Source organism: Trachymyrmex cornetzi, unplaced genomic scaffold, assembly GCF_001594075.2.
Source record: "Trachymyrmex cornetzi isolate Tcor2-1 unplaced genomic scaffold, Tcor1.1 scaffold26, whole genome shotgun sequence".
Taxonomy (NCBI): Eukaryota; Metazoa; Arthropoda; class Insecta; order Hymenoptera; family Formicidae; genus Trachymyrmex; species Trachymyrmex cornetzi.
The window spans coordinates 792,996-806,667 of NW_017297270.1; the positions used below are offsets into that span (position 1 = coordinate 792,996).

General features: G+C 31.7%; 1 protein-coding gene across 3 annotated transcripts in view; it reads left to right on the forward strand.

Annotated features, from left to right (window-relative positions):
• The window catches only part of LOC108761647 (pancreatic triacylglycerol lipase), a 36,080-nt gene that overhangs the window by 12,746 nt on the left and 9,662 nt on the right, over nucleotides 1–13,672 (forward strand). For 2 of the 3 annotated variants that reach the window (XM_018508285.1, XM_018508287.1), the window contains exons 1-2: nucleotides 11,516–11,681; nucleotides 11,891–12,063. In XM_018508285.1, the coding sequence (XP_018363787.1) occupies nucleotides 11,674–11,681; nucleotides 11,891–12,063 (181 nt within the window). In that variant the 5' untranslated portion in view covers nucleotides 11,516–11,673. Of the gene's footprint in view, nucleotides 1–11,515; nucleotides 11,682–11,890; nucleotides 12,064–13,672 lie in introns of those variants that run through there. The other variant, XM_018508286.1, reaches the window with a different exon arrangement.

The following is a 13,672-nucleotide window of genomic DNA, read 5'->3' on the forward strand; positions in this document are numbered from 1 at the left end:
AAATTACTTTGTATATTATATAATTACCGTAAAAATTATCCGAATAACAATTCTTCTATTCTGTTTTCTATTAACATTTTGTCGACTTTACACTTTAAAGGCACAATCGATATTTTGATCGTGAATTCTGATATAGATAAATTAAAATCTGTATAAATAAGTAAAATACATGATTCGACTTCTGTGATAGTAAAACTCGTTGTTAAAGCTTTCAAGTATGCAAGAATGTTTTTTCGGACAAATGTAAGATTAAAAAGGCCAAAGTAAATGAACAAAAATAGATATTAAATTAATAAAACACGTGCACATTTAATGAAATTAATCGTAACTTTTTCGTTAAACAAAGTTCTTTTCGTTCGCAAAACATTTAATTAATCGAATATTGAATAGAAATCGAATTAGAGAATAGAAAAAAGTTTTTATATAAACCATAATGAAAAACGCAACAGCTTAAAATGTCAAAAATAAATTAAATAAAACACGAGCGTCAAGTACGTCTAAAAGAGTTGTGTCGCAGTTTTGAAAAACATATAGATGTTAAAACGGAGATATATTCGAACATATACTTAGACATGTACTTCGTATACGTTTAAAATTTCGTCAAAATAACTCGAGCGGTTTCGAAATTTTTAGAAAAAATGCGAAATTTTTCTTTCAACTTTGACACACCCTTACCCTGTATCTTTGAAACTAAATTGTTTCGGACATATATATGATCATATAAAGTTTTTATTAAATTTATGTAAGAAATCACTCCTTAAAATCTTTTGAAGTACGTAATATCCATCCTGTATGAAGTCCATATAGTTGATTCGTTTACCTTACATGAATTAAGTCCGATGTTATAAAAATATGAGGTTGTGTTATATACGGTTTCTATCAATATAACTGTGTGTCTCCGACTTATTTGAAGACTAAATCGAATAACTTATTATTATATAAATTATTATACAACATACTTCCTCAAGAAAAAATAAAAACTTACACATAATTAAAAATCAGAGCCAAGCCACGAAAGATGGTATGAACAATAAATGTCTTTACTGTACGACGTATTTTAACGACCAACTGAACCATTAATCCTTAAACGCTTTTTCGGTATGGCAACCTTGACTTTTTTTTCAATACTTTTTAAATGCTTTTTCCATTGTTTATTAAATTCTTTAGTAACTAAAATACATACATTTGCTTGACTGTTATAATGTACTTTAATATCTGGCGTCTCGATTCAAAAGAAACTTTTACAATAATATGAAAGTTTCATTTTTATGAAAGTTATAAGCAATTGAATTTGGATGGGCCACCCCACAGTGTGATGTTCCTGTATTGTATGGTTTAAAGATGCGTCCAAATTATCGAACCAAATTTCGAGCCGCGAGCTCGATTCGATAAGCATTTATTATACGGCTCAGCAAAAGACAATAAAATTTCGCTGAAATACTGAAATGCTAAAACAATATCATTATTTGTACAATTTATATATACTTTTTGTTTGTAACTATCAGAGTTTATTTTATTCCATGATTATTTAATCATTTTTATCTTATGATACTTTTGGATCCTTTTGTTTTGACAATTTTTTTTGTCCTTGGATCAAGCAATCGTTCAATTGTAACTGTAATTACAAATAAGGAATAAGTTACACACACATATACATACGTCGTTACATAAATAATCTTGAACACGTTTAAATGTTATTTTAAGTTCGACGTCTTCCTTTTTCTTTCTCTTCTGTCATCTATGCTTATCTGCGACGATAAACACGACTTCGTTATATCAACGGGAGACGAGAAAATAATCGTGAGTGTAATAAAATAATTCCTGTATTCCGGGTTGAACGACTCGTTTGCCAGTAAAACGACTCGTCAGGACTTCGCGTAATCTTAAATTAATTGTACTGCAAGAACGTTATCGTTAGCCATGTTACCATGGCTGTTAAAGCACGTAAGTATAGAGACGCGGGAAGTTCGACGCTCGTCGACAACGGTGAACGCCGAATCACCGAGGTGTTGCGAGATTAGATTTCGCGGTGCGACACTAGAAAAGCTACTTGTCGCGGCAATTAAGTGGCGAGTCGCCGTAAGGAAAGAAAGAAAGAACGGCTGGACTTATCAAAATGACGACAAACGCGCGATATGTACTTCCGTACTCGCGTGTCACCGCGTGTGACGCGAAAACGTCGCTTTTCAATTTAGCGATGATAAATAAATGCCGTCGGAAAAATCTCACGTCGTGGAGAAATTCACGCGCGTGTAAGGAACGTAATTTCGTAAAAACGATTGGTCGCCGGCCGACGCGAACGAGCGTCTTCCTTTCTTTAAGCTTTGCGCGGACACGCAAAGTTGTGGTTTTCGACGCGTAAAGACGCAATTACGTGACTCTCATAATTCTCGTTATACCGTATACGCTGCAAGAAGATCTGTAACCGTGCGGTGCGAAATAATTGGATATCCGTTTCAGAGGTGACATTACACTGAGAGAAAAATTTTTGGTATTTATAACTATAATTACATGTTATACTGTAATTATAATCATTACTGCTATAATGTTAGTAATAACCGACTGTTATAATATTATAAAGTTAGTAAAATTTCCATAAAAATGGTTGCAATTATTTAATTTAACTATAATTTATAGTCATTTTTTGGACCAATTGTATTATATAATTATTCCAGAAAATGATATATTTATGGTAATTTTATTGATATTGTAACATGTTGTTGTTATTATTATTATTATTATTAGTAACTAACCATATTATATCTCAAAAAATAAATTACAGTTAAATTATAGCAATTAGAATTATTTCTACGGTAATAATAATTATAATTATATATAGTTATTTTTTGGTTGTCAACTACATATATTTGTTGATAGAACGTAATATAGTTATTGTTACTAACATTACGGCAGTAATAATCATAATTATAATAACATGTAATTGTAGTTACAAATATGAAAAACTGTTCTCTCGGTGTATTATTATCTCTCGTGGATTTCTTGCGCGAATCGCAGCTGTCGAAATGCGTAATGCTCGTACATACCGATGTTCCCATCGGCCAGCTAACTTCCTTGATTTCGTCGGATCTCATCCGGCTTCTTTTTAATCGCACGAAACCTGTATTACACACCGCACGATTGCAGGCCTCCCGCGGACGGAAGGAGGGAAGGAAGATCCCTCGTACCCGCCAACCGCTGAAAACGAATACTTTGTTCGCTAAATTACGCGATACCTCTGATTACATCGGGCGCGAACAGAAATGAGGCGGTGGAAATTGTTTTTAAATTATCGTCGTAATGATGCGATGCGAGCCTCGGCGAACGTGCCGAGCCCGAGATGAGATGAGACGGTGAAATTTATGCCGGGGTCCGTACGAATTTACGGCCGCACGCGTGTTGCGTAACGCGCGAGAGAAGAACGTATAAAAACACGAGCGACTATGAGGAAACGAGAGAGAGAGGAGAGAAAGACAGAGAAAGGCGCGATTACGTAGCGAGTAAGCAAAAGATCGGAAGAAGAATTTCTCCTGTCTCGCCTCTCGGAGATTGGATTAGGTCATGACGATGATGCTGCTGACGCTCTTCTGCCGTGCTCTCTCGTTTTCTTTGTGCGATTCGACTTGACTTTCGTCCCGGTTTCAAAACGCGTCCTTCATTAAAACGCAACTTCATCGAGACATTCCGCTCCTCTAAAATCCGTCAAGCGAATTGTCGATTAAAATAAATATCCTAGTAATTGAATATGCTCAGTGATTTAAAAATTAATAATACACATATTTGTAATTATTAAGAGATTTGTCAATAATAGCGAGAAAATGGTAAATTAAAAAAAGAAGAAATTAAATATATTTTATATTAAAATAATAAATAAATATAAATTTGATCGCAAGTTATTGCGACAAAAATTATTTATTTCAAGTTTCGTAGTTATATTTTCATCTTCTTACTATCTTAAGAAAGACAGTCTATATTTTCAGTAACTGATACAATCGATGTAATATATACCTTCTTGTATTAGTCAGTTGAGATATTTACCTGCAAACTTTTGGATATAGAAAATAACACGGAACAATATTACAATGTCCTTTCTTGATACATTAAAATGCTTAATTAATGAATTATCAATGCATTGAACATAAATTATACTTTAATTACTGTATATTAAAGAAACATGTCCCTTGCACAATTTTTTATTTAGTACAATATTAATCCTCAGAATTTCGACATTTCTTACATTTAAAATAATATTAGAAGAAGATATTACATTTCGTTTCATCTAAGATTCTCAATACGAATTTATGGTTGGTATTTATAGTCAATTATTTTTATATTTAAATCCATCTCAAGTACAGATTAAGACATCATAAACCAATCAATCATAGAGCCGATAAGCATCTTAAGATACTACTTAAGAAATAAAAACTATGAATAGCGGTCTATGTTAATACCACACTCTTGCGAAAATCGCAAGTGAGATGTAATAACACCTATAATCGAAATTTTATTGTATAAATATTGTGGAACAGTTCAACCTTTCAGATTCAAGATTTCGCACGTCGGATATGTTTTGTAACACAGTATGCAAATCGATGATTTGAATAGGACATGCAAATATATCACGTGTCATAAAAATGCTCTTAGTGATCGCAAGAGTGCGGAAGGATAGATACGGACCAAAGAATGTGGAGGAGAGGACAAAGAACATGGTAGTATATACACTTCCTGTACAATCAGTCACGGCATCACGTTGCTCGCGTAAGAAAGGAAAACTACGGAGATATACCGGAAAATGCACTGCGAGAAAAGATAAGAAGGAAGGACAGAATCACGCGGAGTTCCGCGGAAGATTTCCGTTTGTGTGACGATCATCACGTGTCGTTGTTCATATTAGCTGTAAGCAAGGAAGAAGATAACATTTCTTCGATATAGAATTTCTGTCATGCGTATTTTTACGCAAGCATCTGTTGAAAGTCTCTCTCCAAGGGAAATTTAACGTAAAATAATTGCATAATCACAGTCGCAAGAATAACATAAAAGCTTACCAGAATGGGAAAAGAGAGAACAGAAATGAATGGAGTCAGGAATGATGTAAAAGGCTCAAATGTATAAAGTTCGTTATACACTAGAAATAAAAAATTACAAATTGGAAATTAGAATCCATCCAATCAGAACGGATTAAAATTGAATTTACAGTTGAATTAAAATCTTCATTTCACAATCCGCGATCTTCAATATGCAGTCTGACATAGGCTTAAAAGAATGCACAGCAGAAAACATTTCGTATTTGGGTTGATACAATCCTTGTCAAAATATGTGTGCTAAATTTTTAACACACTGTTAATTTAACACAGTGTGATTGTATTACTTAAATACTTTGTATTAATTAAATTGATGTTTAATATTTCTAATAATTAAAACAACATAATTTATGAATCAATAAACAAACATAACAATAATGTGGTTTTAAATCATAAATTCAAACATACATAGTAAAAAACATTTTGTACTTATATCAGAAACAGTCCACTCAAGTCTTTGTTCAAATTTCGTATTGAATTTTTAACATATATGAGTTAATTTAATATAATGTAATTGTTATTTGAATATTTTGTGTTAAATTGATATTCAACGTTTAAATAGAAATATAAACGTTTCTTACAATTAGTATAAAAATAACACAATTTATAAGTAAGTAAATCAACATAAAAACAACGTGTTTTAAAATCCTAGAATGAATAAATAAAATATGTGCTAATTTAATACATCATAAATATTAATTTTACTGAAGAAAATGTTTCCACAGTTTGCTTATAAATTATATCAGTGTTACATTTTTCGTGTTAATGTTTTTACCTAATATTTGTGTTACTTTCTAACATATTTATCTTGTGTTAAATTAATACAAAAATTTAAGTGGACTGTTATGTAAAATGTTTTTAAGACAAATTTTCTAACTGTATAGTCTGATACGGACTTTACGGATGAGGGCGTCTGATACGGGAGAAAGAAAGAAAGAGTAGAAGAGAGAGCGCGCAAAGGTATACAGGAAGTGGTACAGCATTGCCGCAGGGAAGGACGCCGAATCTGGGCCACAATTACAGGAGGCCGACGTTGTGCCTCTCGGCTCTCCTTTCCTCCAATAGCGACTGGCGCCGCGGTTACATATACGATCTCCCGCTTTCGAAATAATAATTATTTAATACCCGAAGCAAACGGTGAAATGCGGGACTCGAAAGAAAGAAAGAAAGGAAGAATGAGAAAGAAAAAGAAAGAGGGGGACCGGTTTCCTTTCGGCTTCCCACTTCGTGACAGCTTCCGAGAGCCGGTAGCACTGCGATGGCAAGAGCAATAAAAGATACAAAAACAATACCTGCAATTTTCGAACGAACCAAAAACATGGTCTCGATCGAAGCCTATCATGACCGTTGTGGACCGTTATCTTGACCTTACATTGAAACAAATAATTGTACCAATAAAAAGTACAAACAAAACGAATTTTAATCATACTGATCAGAATTTTGGTTATCGTAATTAAATTTCTGATTATTTCGAGACTAGACTGTTTGATAGATTTGTAAGTGTTTGATTTGTACTCTTCTAGTTGAATCTATACAAATTTCAATTAACTATTCGGTGTCATTCTTAGTGTGTCATACTCGAGATTTTTTTACTTTTGCTACAACTTTTTTTTATTAATGAAGGCACATATATTTGCTTGTTATCATAATATTTCTTGACGTCTAATGATTTAATTGAAAAGAAATTGTTAAATGTTCATTTTTATGCAATATTTTTCACAATATCCATACATAATAACATGACAGATCGATATAAAAGCGTTCCCCAGCACAAAACTTGCAGTAATATTGCTGCAGCAGCACAAAATTTGCAGCAATATTGCTGCAACTTTTGTACTGTTGGGATTAATGCAACAAGACTTTTTTCAGAGTACACAGAAAGAACGGTTTCGCTAAAGTTTAAAAATTTAGCTGGATACAGATTTAACAATAACTTTATTAGATAAAATAATTATACATATAGGACGCTCAACTGATTGCTAGAATCTCAAAACTTTTTGTAGCATTGCTCGTCATGTTTCAGTTTATTATACATAATCGTTTTGATGGGCCAAAATTATTTTTAGAGAGATCTACTTAAATTTTTAGATAAAACCCTTAAAAATTATTTCTTTCGTGTAGGGTAAGATTGTCGAAATTGTACCGACTTTCTAAATCGCATTATCTCGCCTAAAAATTCAATTATTGTACTTACACATTTACTTATGAATTATTCGAGAACTACATGGTACTCGTGCAACACTACTGTGTGACACAAAGCACAATATACAAGTTATTATTTATGTAAATAAGAAAAACATAAAGTGTTACTATTTTCAACATACTTCATATAGCAGAATTGCAGAAAATGTAAGTTAAATAAGCTATGTTTTGATATATTGTCGTGGTTGAAATGCTATTAGAATAAGATTAATAAGATTATAAAGTTTCTTTTTACGTTCTTCACAGATTAAATAAATAAAGTTTTGCAAAAAGCTCTAATTTCCCAAATTGCACCACAATCTAATCTCGATTCTAAATCGCATGTTGCCTTATATTACTTATTCATAATGATTTCTTATATTTTTATTCCTTTTTATTAGATATGTAAAAATATATATGTATTTAAACCTGCAAAGTTATTTTGTTTCACATAGAAACTCCTTGAATTACCTTTTAAAATATTACTATTTGTTCCAGAAATTATGAAAAATATTCTTAAATTTTTAACAGCATATGAAAATACATCTTTCTCCTTTAATTAAAAAATTTTTTTTAATAAAAAATTCTCATTTAAAACGGTATAATGCAAAAAATAATAAAAATATACAAAGAAGGAAAGAGAGAGTGTAGTTTGTTATGCTGTAAAAAACTTAAGAATACTCTTTATAATTTCTGAATTATAAGCCTTTATTTAAAAAATGCAATTTCAGCAATTACTCTACGTATTAAAATCGTAAGCAACGCAAGCAATTAGTAAAGCAACGACCGGATAAAAGGACATTAACATACGACTTTCCGAGATACTGAGGCAATTATCGTGTCAATGTCATTCTTTGCCAATCAGACATGAATAACCGAGAATAATCGCAACGAACATTTACATATTCCGCCTCTAGGAATATTCTGCGGAAATAGAGGGAAAGTGGTAATACGATGGCAAAAAAACAACTGCCATATCGTGAGCAGTTGACCGAACAGTTCATGCATACAGCTTGTAAATGGTATACACGTATGTGTATTGTGTATACGCCTCAGAATTGCAACAATCATGATAGAGGCGGATAATAAAGCGCTCCACGACAGAACACTGTTTATACTGTATTCGTTATGCGTGACTCATTGAAACGACGTATCGACGCGATCGGAAGACAAGCCTCCAGGCCTCAATATGCAGCTGCTTGTTTGAGGAATGCAGAAAATAGCGCGCAACATTCCGTGCGGCGCTGCCCATATTTGTTCGGCTTCGAATTATTCTTGCTCCTCTCGTTACATTCCGCCTCTTCCCCAATGCATACCTCCACCCCGATACCGATCGCTGAAAATATAATTGATTCAAGAATAATTTACCTTGAACGATAATCAGAGACTCCGTTGCAATCTTAATTTCACGACGTATTTCAGCGATGTTACAAAGAGGCAGGAAAAAGATGTTATCGGATTTCAATTCCGTTATATCTTTGCGCAGAAAAATTGATTGCTCCGAGATCTTCGCGAAGAGTGAAAATTAAAAAATTTGTGGCTTTATTAAAAGAAAAAACTGTTTAGTATTTGTAATTAAAAATAAAATAATTATGATCAAGAATTTTTATAATTGTTGCTATTATAATGTTAGTAATAGTATGACGTATGTCTTTTGTCTTTGTTTTTGCCTTATATCTTTGTAATTATATTAATTATGAAAAATTATATCATAAATCATGATAATTTTAAATTAGTATTGACGAATTGATCAAATTAGTACAAAATATCAAGATGTGGTAAATAAAATTAATACTTTGATTTGTTACTACTTGAAATGTATTAAGGAAGTGGTATCTCATACAAGACTACTAAGATGTCTGGAATTATTAATCAAGACATTTTATTATACTACACTGCTGAAGATGACTTGAATTAAGCCGAACCCGTGTTTCCTGTTATTGGTTAAGTTTTATCTCAAGAGCCCGATTTTTCTTTTTCTTTTTAAAATTAATACTATTTTTGTACATATTAAAAACATTTTTTGTATTTATGTTAGAAACGGTCCACTCAAGTCCTTGTCAAAAATTTGTATTAAATTTTTATGATTATGTTATTTTAATGTTTTTTTTAAATCAGTGTTCGACATTTCTTAGTATCAAAATAACACAAAAAATTTATAAATGAATAAACAAATAACACAAAAATAATGCATTTTAAAGCGTAAATTCTAAAATAAGTGAATAAAAATACGTATTAATTTAATATATTATAAATTTTATGGAAAAATATGCTTTTGCAGCTTGCTTACAAATTATATCAGTACACTTTTTGAATGGATTGTTTGGAACATGTGAAATGTGTTAATTTTAATGCAAATTGTCCAACTATGTAAATACAATTGTAATTATAGTGAATATGAATATTTTCTTAATATTTTATTTGTTTACATGATGCTATTATTTCCATGATAATCAATCGTTTTTTTTACGTATCCACATATTTTTTCTCATTGTCAATGTTGAACAATAAGAAAAGATATCAAGCGATACGGTAATGTCTCGGTGCTAAGAGTAGGCGCCGATATATGTGTAACATTCGTATTTTCCATTAAACTGGAAACTATTTTGGTTCTTTTATAATAAAGACATTTTGTTCGCCACTCTCTACCGCATTTCCGCCAGTAAATAATGATCTCTCGTGCCACTTCGTTGATCTCGACAAATCCCAAACTAGTTGATGCGATCTGTTTACCGGATGGTGCACTTAAACCAACAATCTATTAACGTCGATCGTTGAATATGTACGTTTTCCGCTGCGAATAACCGGAATAGCTTAGCTAGCCGGTGAAAGCGTGCATCAATGGTAACTTAACTCGTGATAACGCTCACGAGGAGTTGCTTCCAGTCGTTATATATCCCTGCAGTCGTGAACCCTCGATCTCTACGTAAGTGCGATATACGCGCATGACATAATCTTAGATTCAATGAGATGCGATATTCGCGCAAGTGTCATTGCATAATCATCCTCGTTGCATAAGCTAATGAAGGCTGCAAATAGAACAATCGTTCTATCAATATTCGAGCTCGATTCCGATGGCAAAGAATTTCTTAAAAAACTCATAAATTCGCTCATTGATGAATGCAATTAGCAACGCAATTATTATTCAACAAATATATAATTAACGATCTTTTCTTTATTGCAAAATAGAAAAGTGACGGCGTCTGAAACTCGTAACGATGAACACAGATAGGCCGAGTTATATCATCAAAATGTTCAATACGTTAACTGAGGTTTGTCTTCCTCTTCCTCATTCTATTGTCGTGGCCGCCAACATATCATTACAAATCACACGCAGTACGAATATCGTAGAGCAAGTAATGGTATACGCATTTACATTGCGTGATTATGACAACGTCAATTCGAGCAGACAAAAGACCCGGATAAACAAATGTTACTGACGTCAACTTACCCCGGTAAAATGTTTCATGCATGAATGTATATAAAAATGTATATAAACATACATAAAATTATGTATAAATACTTATAAATATATATACATAGTTATATATGAAATATGTCCATATATCCTTCTTTTTTACTAAAATTACTTGTTAGTATAATAAAAATAATAATAATAATGAAAAGACATTAAAAACAATTAAAAGAATAATTTTTACACTATTTGTTTTAGAAGAAGTTTGGAGAAATGTAAAAAAATTGCTGATATATAATTGTATGTAAAATTATACATAATTATATATGAGCAATTTTTTTTATATTTCTCTAAACGTGATTTTCTTTCTAAAACAAACAATGCGATAATTGTCCCTTTAATTATTTGTTATATTTTCTTGTTATTATTATTTTTATTACATTAAGAAGTAAGTTTACGAAAGAAAAAAAATGTATGAACATGTATGGACATATTTCGTATACAATTAGATATGTTTATGAATATTTATACATATTGCTGTATATTTATATATATTCATGTATGAAAATTTTTCTACCAGGACCTTAGCGTTAAACGTTATAGACGTTAATGTGAAATGTATCTCTAAAGTTCCTAAGGTGTGTGATCGTGTAGAAGTGAATTAGAAAATCCGTTCACTTCTTTTTGAAGCATGAGGTAACAATTGGTTGAACATCGAGGTAAGCTTCAAGGTGATCTGAACATAAATGTGCGCGGTCAGCCTTGTCAAATATCTTTTCCCTAAACGATTGGAAGTTTCATTACTCGCAAGAGTTCGAAGGCTCTTCAACTCCCACCATCATTCTCAGCGCTTTTAGATTCAATGATCATCCTTTCAAACATTTAGTAGTGATTTAACCCTCGTGCAACACGCAATATTTGCCCAATACAAGTTCGACAAACAGTCGTAGTGTTCGTTCAACAGTTTTGCATGCATTCGTATTCCAGTGCGCTCGCAACATGTTTCCGTAATAATCTTCGATATAGAATTTTTTTTTATTTACTATCAAAACAATCCTTTTGTTTGAAGAAGATTACATTAATTTTAATTGGTGATTGAGTATAAAAAATGAATAGGAAACTCACCATCGTGATTCAAACATTAGTACGCGACATTAGCAAATTAGCGACACTGTGCAAATTGTTATCGATCACGTCGGTTTTTTTTTTTTTACAGGATGAGGATGAGGAGCGGCATGAACGGACAAGGAGTCGGCGACAATGGCAAAGGAACTTTGCCATTCCTGCTCCTCATCGCATTGACTCCTGTTATCTGCTCCGCCGGAATCCTGGACCCTTGGCAGTGGGCGCGCAGCGATCGGATCGAAGTCAACATACCTTGGCTGCCTTGTAACTATCATACAGATTAGATACAAAAATTCGATCACAGTAATGTTAGGAGTACATTTTATTCTTCTTTACAATGTCCAAGAATGTATACACTGCCGGCTGAAAGTTTGAGACCATTAATTAAAAATGTCTACTATATATGAATAATATGCAGACTAATATAATTGATACATAATTAATATAATATAATAACAATAAATAACAATAAAATTAAGGCTAATGAGAATCAGCGCGGGAAAAGGTGCGCATAAGTATTAATCCATCTATACTTCCAATTGGTAAATGATGATTGATCCAATTGGTTGAGTCACTATCAGGTTCCCAAGACTGAAGTGGAATCTGATATTTAAAGTTAAAGGTTTGAAATATATACTAAAGAGAACAATTCTGAAAAAAAATTTTTCAACAAGGACACACCGTCTAGCCAATATGGATTTTTAATTTTGTGTTACTTGCTGATGATGACTCTAAAGAGAGTGGAAACGTTCGAGATTTTGGAATAAAGATATACATCATTTACCAATTGGAAGTATACATGGATTAATACTTATGCGCACCTTTTCGCGCGCTGACTCTCATTAGCCTTAATTTTATTGTTATTTATTGTAAAGTTTGAGAGTCCGATTTAAATTATATTTTGTTGATAATAACGTATAATTTAATATATTTTTATTACATAACATGTATCATGACATATAATATTCCTATATTTCGTAATATAGTTATGTTAAAATAATTATATAATATAATTACATACCCTGGTAGAAATTTCATGCATTTTTTGAGCAGTTACTGAACAGTTACACCAACTTCTGTCTAGTAATTGAGAAGGAAAAGTACTTAGGATCCCAATCAGGATGTAACGCTTTGTTTGCAGTTACTGCATATAAAAGTTGCGTAAAATCTGAATCCATTTACTGCATAGAAACACAATAAATAATGGATATTAAATTGATTAATAAGCAAGCCAACTGCTCGTGAAATGGACAGAATAAAACTCTATCAAGTTCTTGTCCATTTCCTACTCAATATTGGCACAATTAATGAGAATACAGTAATATTAGATAGTAACTGAATAGGTGTCTAGGAAAACTGCATACATAGGGATAATATAATTACATATAATATAATATTTAATTTTGTGTTATTTCATTCAATATTTTATAATAAAATGAAAAATAATATAAAATATTTGAAAATTTTACAAAACATTTTTACCAATTTTTTTACAATAAAAGCACTAAATATTAGATTTCTTTTTTGTTAAAGTAGCCACCCTTTACAATTAATCGTATTGTTTTACTCTAATCTAAATAATCTCCATAAAACACAATATTACTAGAATGTCATATGAATATTAAAAAGATAAATAATATTTATACAACATTTTAAGAATATTGTATGCTTATTACATTTAGATCTAGCTACAAATTTTTTTTCCTGACAGAAGACTTTTCCATTCATCTTCTAAAATAATCAACAGCTGTGTGAAATAGTTTAATTTTAGGAAAAAGACTGTACTGCAGTAGTACAGTTTCTTAAAATTGAATAATGCTATGTTAATCACAACTATGCGCTAATGCCTATTTACTTCAAATTAAGAAAAAAA